This window comes from Anolis sagrei, chromosome 1, assembly GCF_037176765.1.
Source record: "Anolis sagrei isolate rAnoSag1 chromosome 1, rAnoSag1.mat, whole genome shotgun sequence".
NCBI lineage: Eukaryota > Metazoa > Chordata > Lepidosauria > Squamata > Dactyloidae > Anolis > Anolis sagrei.
This window is the reverse complement of record NC_090021.1, coordinates 120,387,919-120,406,168: the sequence shown is the minus strand read 5'-3', so window position 1 is coordinate 120,406,168 and position 18,250 is coordinate 120,387,919. Positions and strand designations below refer to the sequence as shown.

Below are 18,250 nucleotides of genomic sequence, written 5' to 3'. Positions count from 1 at the left end.
TTGTATGAGTGAAACATGGTGACGTGAACTGGGACACATTTTTGAGTGAACAGAAAAATGAATGGATTGGAAATACACAATTCCTCATGACACTGATGTCTAATTTCATTACCATTCACCGTCCATCTTTATTTGTTCCATCCCACTGGCCAAATATGCAAATATATGCACTTAAGAGATGCAGAGCCATCTATTAAGATAAGTTCTACAAGCCATGCATAAGTATTGGTGTTTATGGGAAAGGAAACAAATGTAATATCCAAGATACCCTCTCCAGATCTTTCCTCATTTTTAGTTGTATAGAATAGGAAAATGAAAATGCACTCTCTCCTAATCAAGTTTCTACTTCCTCATTTCAATAAAGAAGAAATCTCTTCAAACACACTTGCCATGACATTATGTTCCATTGATTTTTTTTTCTGAAAAAGTCATTCACTTCAGTGTAGAACTTTCTGGCAACTATGTGTCATAGGAGCCCTTCGTGCCCGCAGCAGCACATTCATGAATGCTGAATTAAAGGGACAAAGCTGAATATCAGCACTGTCAATCTTGATAAGTTAAACCAGCTTTTAAAAACGAATCTATTATTCAAGAAGAATTGTATGAAGACGGCAGCAAAAGCATTCAATGACGAAGAAAGTTTAAATCCCTTTATCACAAGGGTACCTTTATAGCACTACTGATATATCAGAGAGCTTTAATCTATCTGCTTTGGTTCTGTAGCCTTTGTAGAGTTCGGTTGGGTGCTTTGTACAAGAAATCTATCCTTTCATGAGTTGACTTATTACATCACTGGAAATAAATTTCACAGAATATAATCAACACCGAACTACGGTTTTCTAATGGAAGCAATGGTTAGATTTTTGTCTTACTTACCTGCAGTGAATTATGTCACTGATGCACAAGCCACAGCCAGAAAACTATGGTACTTTAAGGCCATTCTTTTAAAAAGTTGATCTGTCTAGTAATAAAAAAAGCTTCCCGTAGACTTATCTTGTTCTAAAGCTTCAGTGTCACCACCAGGGCAATCTAAGGAGAAACTCTGGAGACATATCCATTTCTATGCTTTGAGAACTGACTGAAGAAGGAAAACAGGAAAGAAACACTGGGAGTTCCAATCTAGCTGAGTAGATCACATGGCAGAGAGGGAAGGTGAGTTTTCAATATTACCTAAGAGGCAAAGAGATACCAAAAGGCACTACTTTTCTAACCATATCTGGTATTGTTAATAATAAATAACACCGAAGGGCAGGGATTCAAGAGGGACCAGAACAGATCTGGTTTTCCTGATTCAGGGTCAATACCTTTTTGCCCTTTGCAACGCCCGCGTCGCCACTCCCTTGAAGTCCCTTTTGAGTCTGGCATAGAGCAGGAAGATTTGTAATGAATCAAGTTAGTGAGTTGGATTTGTGATTGTTGTTTTATAATGTTTCATTTCTGTATGGTTTTTGTGTTGCTTGGCAACTAAATGTTTTGCCCTATGTTGGAAACTGTCTTGAGTCCTCTTGGAGAGATAGTGTGATATATAAATAAAGTATTATTTTACTGAAACAAAAACACAGTATGTTACAGCAAATGAGATATGTATCCTGGATTTCGTATCACAAAATCACAAGTCGAACACTTCCCAGGTGTCTAGGACTGTGTGATGTATTTTCAAATGATGCGTGCAGATCCAAGTAAAGTGGCCTTTTGCAGTTGACAAATTGTGATTTTGTCAATGTTTATTGTTATTATTATTGTTGTTGTTGTTCATTCGTTCAGTCGTCTCCGACTCTTCGTGACCTCATGGACCAGCCCACGCCAGAGCTCCCTGTCGGCCGTTACCACCCCCAGCTCCCTCAAGGTCAGTCCAGTCACTTCAAGGATGCCATCCATCCATCTTGCCCTTGGTCGGCCCCTCTTCCTTTTGCCTTCCACTTTCCCCAGCATAATTGTCTTCTCTAGGCTTTCCTGTCTCCTCATGATGTGGCCAAATTACTTCAACTTTGTCTCTAGTATCTTTCCCTCCAGTGAGCAGTCGGGCTTTATTTCCTGGAGGATGGACTGGTTGGATCTTCTCACAGTCCAAGGCACTCTCAGAACTTTCCTCCAACACCAGAGCTCAAAAGCATCTATCTTCCTTCGCTCGGCCTTCCCTAAGGTCCAGCTCTCACATCCGTAGGTGACTACAGGGAATACCATGGCTTTGACTAGGCGGATCTTTGTTGCCAGTCTGATGTCTCTGCTCTTTACTATTTTATCGAGATTGGACATTGCTCTCCTCCCAAGAAGTAAGCGTCTTCTGATTTCCTGGCTACAGTCTGCATCTGCAGTAATCTTTGCACCTAGAAATACAAAGTCTGTCACGGCCTCCACGGTTTCTCCCTCTATTTTCCAGTTGTCAATCATTCTTGTTGCCATAATCTTGGTTTTTTTGACGTTTATTATTATACAACACTAAAAAATATTATTATTATACAACACTAAAAAATATTACTGAGTCCATGTATAATTTGGTTTTGCTGCTTTCTGCAAAACTTTAAATTCTTCTTCTTGCCTCAGTTGTGCCTCAAACCAAATTGGCAGTCATTGCACACAGACGAATAAGAATTTTACTCATGTCATATATATATATATATATAATTTGGTTTTGCTAAATTCTACAGAACTTTAAATTCTTCTTCTTGCTGCTGATAATTGCCATCAAATCAGGTCCAGCTTGGCAACCCTATACATGCATACAAATGCACTCTATAAATAAGAGACCTCTCTCCAGACCCACTGTCATCAACAGCCTTGTTTGGGTTGTTGTGAGTTTTCCAGGCTGTATGGCCATGTTCCAGAAGCATAATCTCCTGGGTCTTGCAAATTCAGGGCTGTGACATTCTTGATTGGGTCTATTCTCCGTAGTGCAGTCTTCCTCTATTCCTATTACCTTCCAATTTGGCAAGCATTGTCACCTTTTCTAATGACGCTTCTAAATGTATGGGTGAAACTTTATTCTTTACTAAATATGTGTGGAATGACAGGCTAAGTCTTGCTTCTTTTCTCTTGATTCATAGTGTATTGCAGTAATGCAAATGTAATTAAATACTGAACTTTATAAGATTGTAAATCTTTAATTTTCCAAGATTGTGTTGGCAGACGATGAGTTCAAGTAATAAAACTGGCTGGAGAAAACTAGCAATGTGTTTATTACTTTGTCACATGTTTGGATCCAGTGAGAAATGGAAGTTAATCCTTCTTCTGCAGGGTTTATGTAGCATTCTGATCAGTTATGCTTAAGGCGGTTTAAAATATTCAGAAATTGATGTAACTAGCTACACATTATATACTTGTAATCAGCTCTTTCTTCCAGTAACAAATATAGCCAGAATCCTGTATGTAAGTTAATTCAGCTGCTTCCCAAGTGACAAGGAAATGATCTCTCATCAATCCAAAGGGCTGTTGCCCAGTAAGTGGAGTCTGGGTGGATCAGGCCATCATTCTCTGCATAGGCTGGTGCTTTTGCATTTGTAACTGCCATATGGGATTCCAGCCTGTGTAATGTCATGAATGTTGCATTTCATTATATTACAACTATAACTTCAGAAGGAATAACTGTATTACTTTTTACGCACTGTCATATATTAATTGCTTTTTAGTGTGGGTTCACTAGATGATAAAGGAAGAACATCACAGTATTTAAGTGTTGTTTCATGTTGTATTTTATCTTGCTGCCTGCATCTCTGTTGTGGGTGTTGAAACTGGTAGCATTCAAATATTTCTGTAATTCAAAATCAACTATTTTAGTTACCTTTGAAGAACAAGAAAGCAGATAGGTGGTATTTTTTTTAAAAAAAAGGCAGAAATTGTAACTATAATTATTAACTTTCCAAGCATAGTAAATATTTGTAGTAATATTGATAAATTCTTGTTGTTAGTATCATTCTCTGCTTTTTCAGCATTTAGTCGTCTTTAACTGTGTAATTTTACCCCCATCAGTTAAAAGTCTATAATTTGCTTTTTTACAAGACTCTGATTTATTATGATACAAAGTATGAGAAGTTTAGAGACGTCAGGATTTGTTCTGTCTTCAGGAGAAGTAGTTACAGATAGGACAAACCAAAGAGGTCTCTTTAGAAATTAAATAATTTTTCAACAATTGGGCAGGCGTAGGCCCTGGCAATTATGTTGTAACCATGGTTGCTCAAGAGGCTAATTAGAGAGTGAAAATTATGTTTTTGTGTTGTTGCTGACAAGGTCTTTTGAGCTATTGTTCTCTATACTCTACCACGTTAAATAAATAGTAAACAAATGTGATTACAGATTATTCTCACTAAGCTATTCATAGGCATTCCCCACTTCTAATTCATTTTAATTATACTGACTTTCTGAATATTTCAAATTTGATGGCAATTGAAGAATTTGGAAAGACCAGCTGTTTATAAATTAATCATAACAATCTCCATACACACACACACACACACACACACACACACATATATATATATATAAATGACAAAAGGCTGCCCAAGTTGAATCCCACCCCCAGTCAGATTTGAAATTGTAAAGATGACCATAGCACAAATCAAATTACTAGTATATAATGAGCTAGATCCAAATTTTAATCATATTTAGAACAGACCTATAGAAATCAATTGATTACATGGTTACTAAATACAATGTAGTCTCAATCAAAATAAAAATGTGTTCATTTGGCTTCTATATCTGAGAAGGATGCTTAATATAAATGTTCAATTGATACTGGGGTATTTCAGCTTGTTTTTAATAATCCTCCAGTGGCACCAACTTCAAAATTGGAATCTCATATTTCCATACACTGAGTATGAGCATGGGATTGCTTTTTAAAAAAATGTTCATTTTTTAAATGTTCATTAGAGTTTCAGAAATCAGATTTTGGGCAGTTTGTTGAGTCAAAAAAAAGGTGAAAATTTTATTTGAATGTGAATGCCCTGATTAGTCAGAGGTATTAAGAATAAATCAGATGTGGCTAAAGCAACGACCTTTTCATGAGTGCAAAAACATGATTCTCATGGATTGCATGCTGTTTTGTTCAACGTAGAATCACATAAAGATACCACAAGGCCTATCCAGCCATACAGGTACAGATCATGAAACCTCTCCTAAGAGGTGGCCATCTAGCCTGTTTCAAAATCTCCAGAGAAGGAGTTTCCACCACATGGCAAGGCAGCATGTCCCACAGCTGTACAGCTCTTACCATCAGGAAATTCTTCCCAATGTTTAGGTGGGATCTCATTTCCTTTACAGCCACTCCTTCATTGCGGGAGTTCCTGCAATAAAGGCCCTGTCGGGACGGGCCCTGAGTTTTCATGATATCCCTTTGTTTCCTTCCAAATTCCTTGTCTGTTCTATCCATGAATGAACTTTCAGCTTCATCTCAGAGTTTAGCTATGTGCAAAATTTGGTAGCAGCTCTGAATGTAACTGAGATGGAACTAGACTCATGAAACAGAGGCATGCCATTTATGACAATATTTGGACACAGTCACTGTGATTTTAAGCAAGTACTCAAAAAGCACTAATCTGCATTGACAGCACAGTGCATGTCTGCTCAAATGTAAATATCACTAAGTACAATCAGGTTTACTTCCATGTAAGTGGGTACCCCATTTCAATCTTAGTGATGTACTTCATGCTTTCTAACAAGTCCTTGTCAATTATAAACATACAATATATAGTTAATATTGTTTTAGATTAAAGAAAGCTGTAAAGTATCAGTGATTTGGGGTGGTATTTACCATTAAATGTCGCGTGAGAGATCATAAAAAGACTGCAAATACTGGCAATTCCCTCTGTAGCTCTTTGTGTTGTGAATGCTTTGCTGCTTGAAAGACCATAAAATGTCACTCGTGTTCTAATGATGACCTTGCATGCTGGGATACACAGACAAATTTCTATACAGCTTTTGGTATCTTAGTATTTCTTTGTAATGGAGTACACTGTGTGTCCTTTCTGATCTATCATCCCCAGCCATCTTTGCTACAAACAAAAAAAGGAAAAAAAGACATTGGTGGTTGCAAAAGACCCAGACAAATAAAAGCAGTCCTGAATATGATGGATGGAGGTGGAGAATCCTAAGGCTTAGTGACAACAGAAGGTCACTCCTTGTTCTACTTCAGCTCTGGTATCAAGAGCCAAAAGGCAAAAGGATATTTCAACCAAAGCAAAAAAAAATACTAGAGGAAAAGCTGCAAAATTCTAAATTGGTGACCAATGAGTGAGATCCCTTGGATCAAAGTCAGTTTTATTAAATCATTCCCAAAGCAAGTTAGGAACTGTCTTTCAGTTTGGCTGAGTAGTAACAGTAGTACAAACAGAAACATTTTCTTTTGATAGAAGACAGTCATCTGCATTCTTGCTAAAGGAAGCATAGGTGGTATTTCAAGCACAATGGAAATGCCTGATCCGATCAATGATAATAATGAGATCCTGATCAGCGATTAATGTTGTACATGTATGTTTGTGTGTGTGTGTATTGTTGCATCTTAGGCCACTGGCCAAAATAAGTACTAAAGTGAGGCTTTATTTTATCTGAATAACAATTATTTTTTCCTGTAATTGAGTTGTTATGAGAAATATTTCCCAATTTTTTTCTGTCAACAGCTGAGGCAAGCAACATTTTACCTTAAATTCTGGCTTGTATCTTTGATAGCAGAAGCTTGGCAAACATTTTAAGACTTGCAACCACATTGCCTTCATTAAACATTTCAATATATACGTAACTACAAGCCTACAAGTTTCCTCAAATTCATCTCCTTTGTTTAGTTAGGGTGATGTCTGCACCAGACACAGAATCAGGACCTACAACTTTTCTAGAAAATAGTGTTTTGAAGCACAATACCGACAATTGTGAAATCTAAGTCAGCCGCAGCCTATTCAGCTGGGAGACCACCTGGGAGCTTTATGTTAACTACCACAAACTTCCCAAAAGGAGAGTAGGATGTGTGTAGTAAATAATACATTTCAAAAGACCAGATCTTTCCCCTTAGCACTATTATTTGTACTCTAGCAGCATAATATGTCACCTCTGTGTGATGAAAAAGGAAAGGGACATCTGGCTACAGAGGGAATTGCCTTTCTTTGTTCAAATGTTTACTGCTTAAGAAACCCATATATGTCTGTGTCAGTCTATAGTACTGATAGTAGATACAATAGCCTCCAATAAAAATGAAAAATAAATTAAGATTTTAAAAAAGGAACAAAAATATGAACCGGCAAGACAATGTTTTTGCTGGGCAAAAAGAACTTGGCCTAAATACATTTAATAATACTTTCTTTTGTCATTATAGGTAAGCACATTAGACTGGGTACGGGCTGAAAAAATCTATAACCTCTGTGAGGTTCTCTTTAAAGTCCACAAGGTAAGTCTCCCAAATACTAGAACAAAAGCATCTTAGTATGTAAGGTTACATTTAACATAATAACAGAATCAATGATGCATTCAGATTAATCTCAGTTTAGAGAGCCAAGTCAGCTGAAATGTAGTCAAAATTATAAAAATAGATCATAGCAGTGAACTATAGCAATAATTGCTATAAGCACTCATCCACTCGGTCTTGATACTTTCTGAACCAATTCTGATTAACTTTGTTTCTGATACATTTGATATCTGTGACTTTGCACCTTTTTGGTTCTTCCCTCTAGTGTGTCTATCTGTAGATTTATGCAGGAGCATGTACTCTGCACACATGTATTCCCAGTTTTAATCTTAGGGATCTCCAGAAAAAAAGATCATGTAGTTTTGGTAACTACATCCTTGTAGTTTTGGTAACAGTAAGATGGGATGGCTCAGCAGACTGTTTCAGACATAAGGCAGTTTTGTATGTCCGAGTGTATACATAAGTCCACATTTTAAATGGGATATATATGCACAAAAGTCGATTCACCGAAAATCCTGAATAGTTCAATCTGTAAAGAAGAAGAATTTTCATGCTTTGGTTTTGGGATTGTACTCCTTTCTCGAATTACCCAAAATCTATAAGTGGAGAAATGTATATCTAGCATTTACTCTTAAGGCACAAGTACCTTCAATTCCATTTTTGTTTGAATATTAAGGACTATGTGCAATGGACCTTGCTTGACTATTAGCCAATGTCAAAATATTCATGTTTATTCATTTTCTTATATTCCCCCACTCATTTAAATTTCTAACAAGGTTAATTTCAGAACAATTTTGTCGCTGCATTTCAGGGGGTGAGAGGAAAGGTTGAATATGATCTACCCAAGATTCAGCCCTTTATGTTCCTGACGTTTTAATAAATGAACACTTAATTGCCACTCTTGATGAATACATTAACTGAAACACAAAAGCTTCAGTGTACAACTACACCCTCTGTTCTGTTGACACTTCAGAATAAATGATAATGAAGGAAACTTAGAGCAAATCAATTATGTTGGAGTAAACTTAATTTTTAGAAGAGATTAAAGCCTCTCCATTACAAATTCAAGAGCTCAATTTGCTTTACAGAAAATGTTCTTCTGAGCTGCTATAACAAGAATATTTTTCTTCACTATCTTGTCATCACATATCTGAATTAAAAGAAAATGAACCATTTTATATATTTGGTCCCAATCCACCAGTGTAGAATACCGCGTGGTTTCTTTCCCATCCCTCACTTGATTCCTCAAAAAATATGTGATCATTGAGATATGTTTAAGATTGAAAGGTTAAGTAGCCCTGGTTTATTCCTGGAGCAGAACCAGGTGGCAGACCCTTGTGACAGAAAGTCAATTTTACTGCTTAGCCATTCATTTATATAAGATATAACAGTTAGTAGCTAGTCATGTCTGAAGAAAAGAGAACATAACTCAAAGGCAAATCATTTCAAAATGTTTTCTACAGATGAACAAAACAAAAAGATTTATATAACAATCTGAGACTAAACTCACTTGCTGGAGTGAGCCAAACTGAATAGAGTAGGACTCGGTTTTGATAAAACCTATTATGCCGTTAAGCACCATACCTAACTGTCTCTCTGTTCCATCTAAGCACCATAAACCAAACCGTCTTGGAAAAAATAATGACTTTTTTCTTCAGTTTTGAAAATAATTGTTACTCATAACACTTCCAGTTTCCAAAATTCTTAAGGTGAAGACCCTTAAAATAGAGAGTTTATACCTCATGAATATGCATTTATTTTTATTTCCCTTTCTTTTGTCAGTCAGTCCATAAAGGCTCTTGTGTTAGCTATCACTACATTAAAGCAAATATAAGCATCCAAAAAGAAAAAGAAAAATCCCAGAGGCCACGACCCTAACAGCCAATCTTCCAAAACAGCCAATCTTCCAAAACAGAACAGTTTTGGATTGTTGTAGGTTTTTCGGGCTGTATGGCCATATTCTAGAAGGTTCCAGAACATGGCCATACAGCCCCAAAAACCTACAACAACCCAGTGATTCCGGCCATGAAAGCCTTCGACAATACATAGAAGAGTTTTGGATTGCCTTCCTTGAGAAACATGACGGGCTAGCCAGCTGGAACTTGAGATCTTGGACTGTGTGTAAACAAAAGCAAAATGCAAATCCCCAAATGAAAGAGGTATCTGCATATACAGATTAAATATTGTATGTATGGAATTCCTCTGAGAATTGTCTGAGAAACCATAAAGCCAGGTCTCAATTCAATGGGTGGTTGAGGATATATCTTTTTACAGAACTTTGGAATGCTGTGTATGTGTCGGTTTGGAATGAGAGTCAGAAACTGGCATTCAGAAGTGCTTATTCTTTTCACTGCCATTGATTTTGTATCTAGTGTGGCAAATGAAATAGAGATCCTAAAGCACAGGATGAGGAGCAATGGGAAAATCTTTCAAGGTCTTGGACACAGACTGTTCCCTGTCAGAAAAATCAAAAACTGTGATTTTTGGAATCATAAAACCAGGCCGAACAGAGTGAGGTTCTGACTGCAGCTAAAACAACAATAAGAAGAAAGATTTCATGCACCTATGGAAGGCAATGTAGGACTTTTGGGCAAAGTGCTAAATAGAATCTGAGGCCAGGAATCAAAATGTTTGTCCAAAGTTTTGGAATTACCAATACTACCTAGTGCAAGTAATTGCTTCTTATCTGTTCAGCCAATGACTCTGAAGTGTTGAATAGTGGTTGCATTGGGTTTGCATACCATCCAACATTTCTCAGGTGTAAACCAAGACATATGTGGCCAAGCAACATCTACATATGGGGCCTCATCAGACAGAGTTTTTCCCCATCCTAGATTGCTGCCGAAGCAGAGCCAGGACAGAGCCCGACAGAGCCCATTATATGATGCAGAGCTCCATCCCAGATTTGTCTCAACATTGTGCTCAGAAGAAGCCCTGAGTATATGGGTGACTACCTGTAGCTTCATTTGACAAGACAGGGACAGCCGAGAAACACCATGGAATGGTAAGGGGCAAAGTTGGGCGCTGCCCCATGGTTTCCCCCACTGGCCCATGGTTTCCTTTGCTGACTCCTGGCTACTGGACCACCATCCGATGAGATCCTCAGTCAAGACAGCAAATATGACTAATGACAAAACACACACAAGCTAGGAAAAGATGCAGCAATTTGCTTTTTCCTGGGCCTAATTAGCAAGGGCAAGATGCTACCCCCCCCCTACAATCTCCTTCCCAGCTGTTGAGTTAAAGTAATGTAAACAATTTTTGCACTTTTAACTTAGTTTGCTGAAAATGAACAAGGCTGAGGACAAATGGAAAGATGGGAAGAGGAGAGAGAAACTGGGACATGAATTAGGACAACAGAGGATTAATCAGGACTGTCATTGTCAAATTATGACTGTTGGAATGTGTGCATTTGTCTCGATCCTCCTGAGATTATGTAGTCATGCAGTGAGCCCAGATACCATTGCATTTAGCACATCTTTGTCTTATTGTTTATAGCATGGATCCACTATAATTATAGGACAAAGTTTTATTTTGGATTCATTTGATATTTTTAACTGGTATGTTCTACAATCAAGTATGTCACATAATTATAATCAAATATGTTTTAGACTTTTCAAAATAAGCATATCTTCAGTTATATTTTTTAATTAAAAAAGGTAACTCTGTATATGTTTTTCAAGAGTATGGTGTTTATGTGAGAGGAAGCCACAGGGAGGAGGGAGCAAGCTTGTTTTCTGCTTCCCTGGAGACTAGGACGCGGAACAATGGCTTCAAACTACAAGAGAAGAGATTCCATCTGAACATGAGGAAGAACTTCCTGACTGTGAGAGCCGTTCAGCAGTGGAACTCTCTGCCCCGGAGTGTGGTGGAGGCTCCTTCTTTGGAAGCTTTTAAACAGAGGCTGGATGGCCATCTGTCAGGGGTGATTTGAATGCAATTTTCCTGCTTCTTGGCAGGGGGTTGGACTGGATGGCCCATGAGGTCTCTTCCAACTCTTTGATTCTATGATTCTATGTGCAATTAAAATATAATTAAGCTATATTTTCTCTCTTGTGTTTCCACTCCTATTAATAGCTTTTTCATCAGTGGTAAATTTCCTTGGCTCTTTTGCTTCATGGGGATGTCATTATGAAGATATTTAAACAAAGCAACCTGTGAAGCATAAAACAAATATTATGAGCCCATAATTAAAACTGCTGTTTGTTTGATTTGTACATTGTGGCTTACAGGATTTTCAAACGAGATACCTTTTATTGAAATATATCAGCACAGCAGTATTGTTTGCATCAGTCAACATTAATAAACCAAACACACATGGGTATGGGTACATCATTATTTATGTTGCTGGTTCTCATTGTCATTTAAGTATCACAATTTGGGTGATCATATTCTTTTAAATAATATTTATCACATTTCTCTTCACAGCACAGATGTCAAGTAGATAATCATAATTCTCATTTAAATGATAAGAAATAGAAGCATTTAAGACATTATCTTACCTGGCATTGTTCCAGCCTATGAATATACCTTGCATTTGAGCTTCAGGGGGAAACTTACTTTGAAGCAAACCAAGGCTGGTAAAAGTCTGATCTTTAGCCCCACAAGTGACTCACCAACTGCTTTTTGTAAACCAAGTGCCCCTTGCACCAAACCTTTGACCTACATATCAAAAAGTGAGGTGAAACATTTGAAAAGATCAGTTATCTCCAGGTGTGCTAGATTTGCTAAAGACACTCTTCCAAAGCCTTAGAACTTCTATAAAACTCCTAGACAACACATTGTAACATATTTTTTGTTCCTGGGTTATAAATGTCATTTCCTAATTAGTTCTATTATTAAAAAATGGAAAAAGTTTATCAAACTGCAAAAACTTTGTTGCGGTAAGCCCATTGAAAGGGTAACGGCATCTTTTCATTAAGGAAAATTACAAAGTGCATAGACTGAAGGAAATAATAGGACTACCCTCGGCCATAAAAATGAAGTTTCTGGAGCCATAACACCTACTTTCCAAGTAAGTAACATACAATTAAACAGGAAATAACATTTTCAAACCAGGACCATATTTTTCTTCTAATTTCATTACATAGTGTAAAGAAGCCAGGAGTTACTTCTGATTGCAGTCTTTGGCCCAAAAGATCAGGAAGACTTATCTCAGATACACTGAAGTGAACATTGTCTCCTTTCCCTGTTGCAGTCACCCATCCCTTTTTATATAATTAATTTATATTAAAACAAATTAATTCAAAACCTACATATAAACATACAAACTAACTAACAAACAAAAAAAGTTACAATACTTTTTCTAGAATAAAAGAGAACACATTGCTGCTACATTCAAAGCATCAGAAAACATTCACTACATACAATCCAATCTAAGGGCTTTACATTCTTTGTCTGATGGCTATAGTCTCTCAATATTCTACACCCATTACATAAAAAGAACCATTGATACATCCTTTGCCCATAATAATACTCTACTAGTCCCAAAACCACTGATGGAGGTCTGACCCCATGTTTGCTGGCAGAATGTAATGAATGGGTCCCAGTCTTTCTTAAAGTTGGTTAGAGATCTCTCCTTGAACTTATTAAACATAATAAGTGTATCAATTTCTGCAAGTTCACTTATTTTCATAAGCAAATACTTTTGTGTCAGAATCATTGCGTCTTTCCATCTTTGAGCATAGATAGTTCTTGATGCCATTGTCATGTATAGCAATAATCTTCCACGTTTTCTATCGTCACCCACTCCTGAAGTCAACAGTTGCATATCATTTTAGAAACTGGCCCTAATGTTAAGCTGTTTTAAGCAGAATGTTTTAAATCAGTGTTGGGAAAGTTTTTACGCCAGGGCCATATTCATTAAGGATCACATAGATGCGATGCTCCTCTGTCCCCTTTTCTCTCACACAATGTGCTCTAGTGACATACATGTCCTGTCATTCCCACTCCTTTTGTTCATACATTTACATGCACACTCCACTGCTACCACTACAAAATATAGATGAAAATCACTTAGCACAGTACTATTAAATCTTTTTGTAAGCTGAATGCAATGTAAAGAAAGAATTATGAGTGTTAATCCTTTCCCCCCTTTAAAATTCTACACTTGCATTGTTCCATTAAGGTGCATCTACACTGTAACATTAATACAGTTTGATACCCATTTCATTACCAATGCTATGGAATAATGAGAGTTTTACTGAAGTGAGGCATTAGCACTCTTTGGCAGAGAAGGCTAAAGTTTTTATAAACGTTACAAGTACCTTATTCCATGGCATTGCATCATGGCAGTTAAAATGGTATCAAACTACATTCACTCTGTAATATAGATACACACAAAGACTATTTTGTTCTGGCCTAAATTCAGAGCCCATCTACACCTGTGGTCCCCAAGAATGAGAATATGGTCCATGGACTCACCATTACTACACCATTGCCTCAAAACCACGCGGCAATGAGAGTGACTGGTCTCGCGAAACCCTCTTGTAGTGCCGAGGCAACAGGGATATCAGGAGGGAAGGGGCTGACTAGCCATGGAAGATGACTACTACCACATCAGCTCTAGATTATTAAATATGGTTTTCTGAGGGCGAGCAGATGGCAACTACTGGATGGCATGTGTTCTGTGTCAGAAACTAGAGCTGATGTGACCTTTCCAATGCAATTTTCTGAGTCAGCATCCCAAATAACCAAACCAAAAATCTAAAGTTGACCCAAAACTGATTTGTAACCCTTTTGGTACTAATGTTGGAGAGTGGTCCCTGGTCAAAGTGGTCCCTGTTTTTTTTTAAATTGGTCTGTGTAAATCAGGAACCTCTGATTTACACAGACCAATTAACATGGAATCAGTCCAGAGTGGCAGTATTCTGGACCATCCCTGGGAGCAGCTACATTGCTTGTTTCCTCTGCAGTAACACAATGGAATCCAGACCACCTAGCAGGGCTGAACCCATTTCAGCCACTGGATGACCACTATGATCACATTGTCATCGCCATAGTGGTTGCCACAGAGCACCAAAGAGCTGCTCTGTGTTTCTGGAACCATTTGCCAAGGAAAGCAAAGGTGCCCACACGACTCAGAGAGCAGAAGGAGAAAGGAGGGAGCATTCCCTCTCACTCTCTGAGTCACATAGGCACCTTTGCTTGTATGGGCAAAAATGCCCAATTACCACCAGGAGGTTTTCTAATCTCTGCAGCTGCCACTGCAATGATAAGGACATACACAGGTAAGTGTAACTCAGTTTTCCCCACTCTGCCGAATATGGGGGAAACAGGATGGCAGCACTAGCCTATGTGAATAATGGGGCTGTTTTTTTGTTTTTTTGTTGTTGTTTTTTGTTGTGTCAGGAGCAACCGCTCCTGTTGTGAGAGAATTGGCCGTCTGCAAGGACGTTGCCCAGGGGACGCCTGGATGATTTTTGATGTTTTATCATCCTTGTGGGAGGCTTCTCTCATGTCCCTGCATGAGGAGCTGGAGCTAATAGAGGGAGCTCATCCGCCTCTCCCCGGATTCGAACCTGTGACCTGTCGGTCTTCAGTCCTGCTGGCACAGTGCTTTAACCCACTGTGCCACCGAGGGCTCCAGATCATAACTAGCCCAAAGTGCAGGACTGCTCCAGAGGTTTGGGGTAGATAAGGAGCATTCCCTGGTGTTTCCTAATATGGGACACAACTGTGGGTGAGATTGCTTTGTGCATAATAGAATAACCACAGAGACAACTCTGACCCATTTTGATGCCCATGTAGATGTGCCCTTAGTCAGTGCATTCAATATCATGGTATAGCATATAGGAAGCTTCTTCCTTTTTCCACTTTGGGCAGAGAAGGATCCATAATGATGTCCCCGTGAAGTGGAATTTCTGAGAAAATTTACCTATAAATATAAATGGAATGTGTCAATGACAAATAAACAGAATGTGCCCTTCAGTTGCAGATTACCTACCAAAAAAGCTGCTTCCACCCCAAGGCATTTCCATCGAAGCATATGGCTGCTGGCATGTAGACCAATTGGGTTGTTTTTTAGAGGAAAGGGTCATAGGTATGAATAAATGACAGCTAGGTCAGCAAAGATTTTTCATTCAATAAGCATCTGGACAGTTTGAAAGATGCTGGTGCAGATGCTGTGCTCATATTAATCTTAGCATGTGGTAACTATATAAGTGATGGCTCAACAACATACACTAGAAAAGTCGTTCTGTGGCAGAAAGAGGAAGGAGCTATGAGGTGAGAGAGGGGCAGATCACTAATACCACCTCTCCTTTTAAAGCTGACCAGAAGGAAAAGATATATACATTAGCACAGAAGAGTCAATTAAGACTGTTGACAAAATAGTTTTATTACATCAGAATACTTTCTAATATAGCCATCCTCCTACCAACAGATACACATAAAATAATTACCTTGTAACACAATATGATTAAAGCTAGCAAAGTGGGGGTTGCGGTTCAAGATGGACTCCACTTGGCCATGATTTCCACTGATGACTCTGTTTCAGTCACTCTTTTCTTTTTAAAAATATTTTTATTAACAACCAAAATGTGTATAATATAAAACATATAAAGACAATATTGCATAAACATAAATGATGTGATAAAATGGGGGGTGGGGGTGGGGGGGCAAGCAAGCTACAATTATAAATAACTAAGCTTCTTTATCAAAATCTAAAATAACAAAAATGACCTCCAACTATCCAATTGATCAATTATCCTCCTTCCTCCATTACATATGAATCATATCAGTATGAAAAATATCAATTTCTGATGACATTCTAATCAATTTTTGTTGAACTGTATATTTCAGCTCTGGCTTAATGATGATTGCTGGCTTCAAGCAAACTTATATTTAGGTATCCATCAAGACTATGAACTTGAAGACCAGAGACCATATTGTTTCAGTGTCGTGGTTGGACATTGCAAGAGTCATTATTTCAATGTAGAGTTGGGAAGTGAGCTGGCCGTATGGGAAAAATCCTTTCAAAAAGCGATTTTTTTAGAAGTACAGAGAACAGGGGTAAGTATAATATAAGGTACATGGCTCAAACACTTAGAATTTCTATAACTATAATTGGTTTTATAATGCATTCTGAATATGTTCAATATTAAAATTGTATGAGAATGTTAATGTACCTAGGAATAGTGTGAGCTTGCTCAGACTATGTGGGGGTGGGGGAGTTATCCTGCTATGTGACTATCTCTGAAGCTCTGAAAGTGAATACTATTGCCATAATTAAAAAATATATAACATTATATTGGAAACAATTGCGCATAGAAAACACACTCATCTATTGAGTGGGAAAGGGGAATATATATCTATGTCTTCCTCCTTGCATTCATTGGAACATGGTTTTCAAAGGGTCCCACAGGCCAGAGTTTGTGGTAATAGTATCACAATTGTGACTAAGTACATAATTGTGAAAATGATTAAGGACAAACAAAGGTTGGTAACTTTTCCCAGGTAAAGGTATAGAAGTCTAATCTAATGTACTCATGTCCCTACATTTCTTGGATTAGTGGTGACCTCTCAATGTTTTGATTCAAAAAGTATGATGTGAAAGTAAAGTGAGATTTGGAGGGAGCCAACCTAAGTAACGGGTTTAAGTGTTGAACTAGGACATTTGGAGGCCAGATTTTGAATTCCTGTTCATTCATTGTAACCCACTGAGTGACCCTGAGTAAGGGCCTCATCACATTGAAGTCAGTAAGCTAGGTGATAGTGGGGGGATTCGCCATGGTTCGTGGCAAATCAGGTAAATCAGGGAAACCCATTACCCCATGTTCAGCATTGCCCATTACCTCAACCCATGGGGGAGGGAAGCATTGCTGCTGGGCTTTCTAACCATTCTTTTTAATGAGAACATGGAAAGCCTCCCATGTTTTCTTTGCTCCCTCTTATTACAGTTTCACCTCATTTCAGGGACGGAGCCCCTGAAAGTAGACCTATATCATTGGGTTCTGATGGGCTTCATCTCTGAACTGAGGTGAAACTATCATAGGACGGGCAGTTTTGTCCATGTGATGAGGTCGTAAGTCGCACTGCTTTAGCATAAAAGGAAGACAATGACAAATCATTTCTAGATAAGCCTTGCTAAGAAAACCCAATGAAAGGATATCTCTCAGTCGGAGTTGACATGAGGATACCTAATAATAAGCATTTTTTTTTTAGTATAACAATATAAATAGTTATTTTACTTAGTATTTTTCAGCACAGCAGTGCAGTAGTTCTCATTTAATTATTAGGTGTTAGATTTATTGTCGAAGGCTTTCATGGCCGGAATCACTCAGTTCTTGTGGGTTTTTTCGGGCTATATGGCCATGTTCTAGAGGCATTTCTCCTGACGTTTCGCCTGCATCTATGGCAAGCATCCTCAGAGGTAGAGGTCTGTTGGAATTAGGACAGTGGGTTTATATATCTGTGGAATGGCTGGGGTGGGGCAAGGAGCTCTTCCCTGCTGCAATTAGGTGTGAATGTTTAGCTAATCACCTTCATTAGCATTTGAAGGCCTGCCTGAACCTGGGAAAATCTGTTGCTGGGAGGTGTTAATCTGTGCCTGGTTTCTTCCTCTCTGTTGTTTAGCTGTTATAATTTTGGAGTTTTTTTAATACTGGTAGCCAGATTTTGTTCATTTTCATGGTCTCTTCCTTTCTGTTGAAATTGTCCACATGCTTGTGGATTTCAATGGCTTCTCTGTGTAGTCTGACATGGTGGTTGTTGGTGTGGTCCAGCATTTCTGTGTTTTCAAATAATATGCTGTGTCCAGGCTGGTTCATCAGGTGCTCTGCTATGGCTGACTTCTCTGGTTGAAGTAGTCTGCAGTGCCTTTCATGTTCCTTGATGCGTGTCTGGGCGCTGCGTTTGGTGGTCCCT

General features: G+C 38.2%; 1 protein-coding gene across 3 annotated transcripts in view; it reads left to right on the top strand.

Annotated features, from left to right (window-relative positions):
• Positions 1 to 18,250, top strand: part of SNTG2 (syntrophin gamma 2) — a 263,517-nt gene that overhangs the window by 224,121 nt on the left and 21,146 nt on the right. For all 3 annotated transcript variants that reach the window (XM_060752734.2, XM_060752731.2, XM_060752732.2), the window contains 2 exons: positions 7,295 to 7,366; positions 16,187 to 16,396. In XM_060752734.2, the coding sequence (XP_060608717.1) occupies positions 7,295 to 7,366; positions 16,187 to 16,396 (282 nt within the window). The remainder of the gene's footprint in view (positions 1 to 7,294; positions 7,367 to 16,186; positions 16,397 to 18,250) is intronic.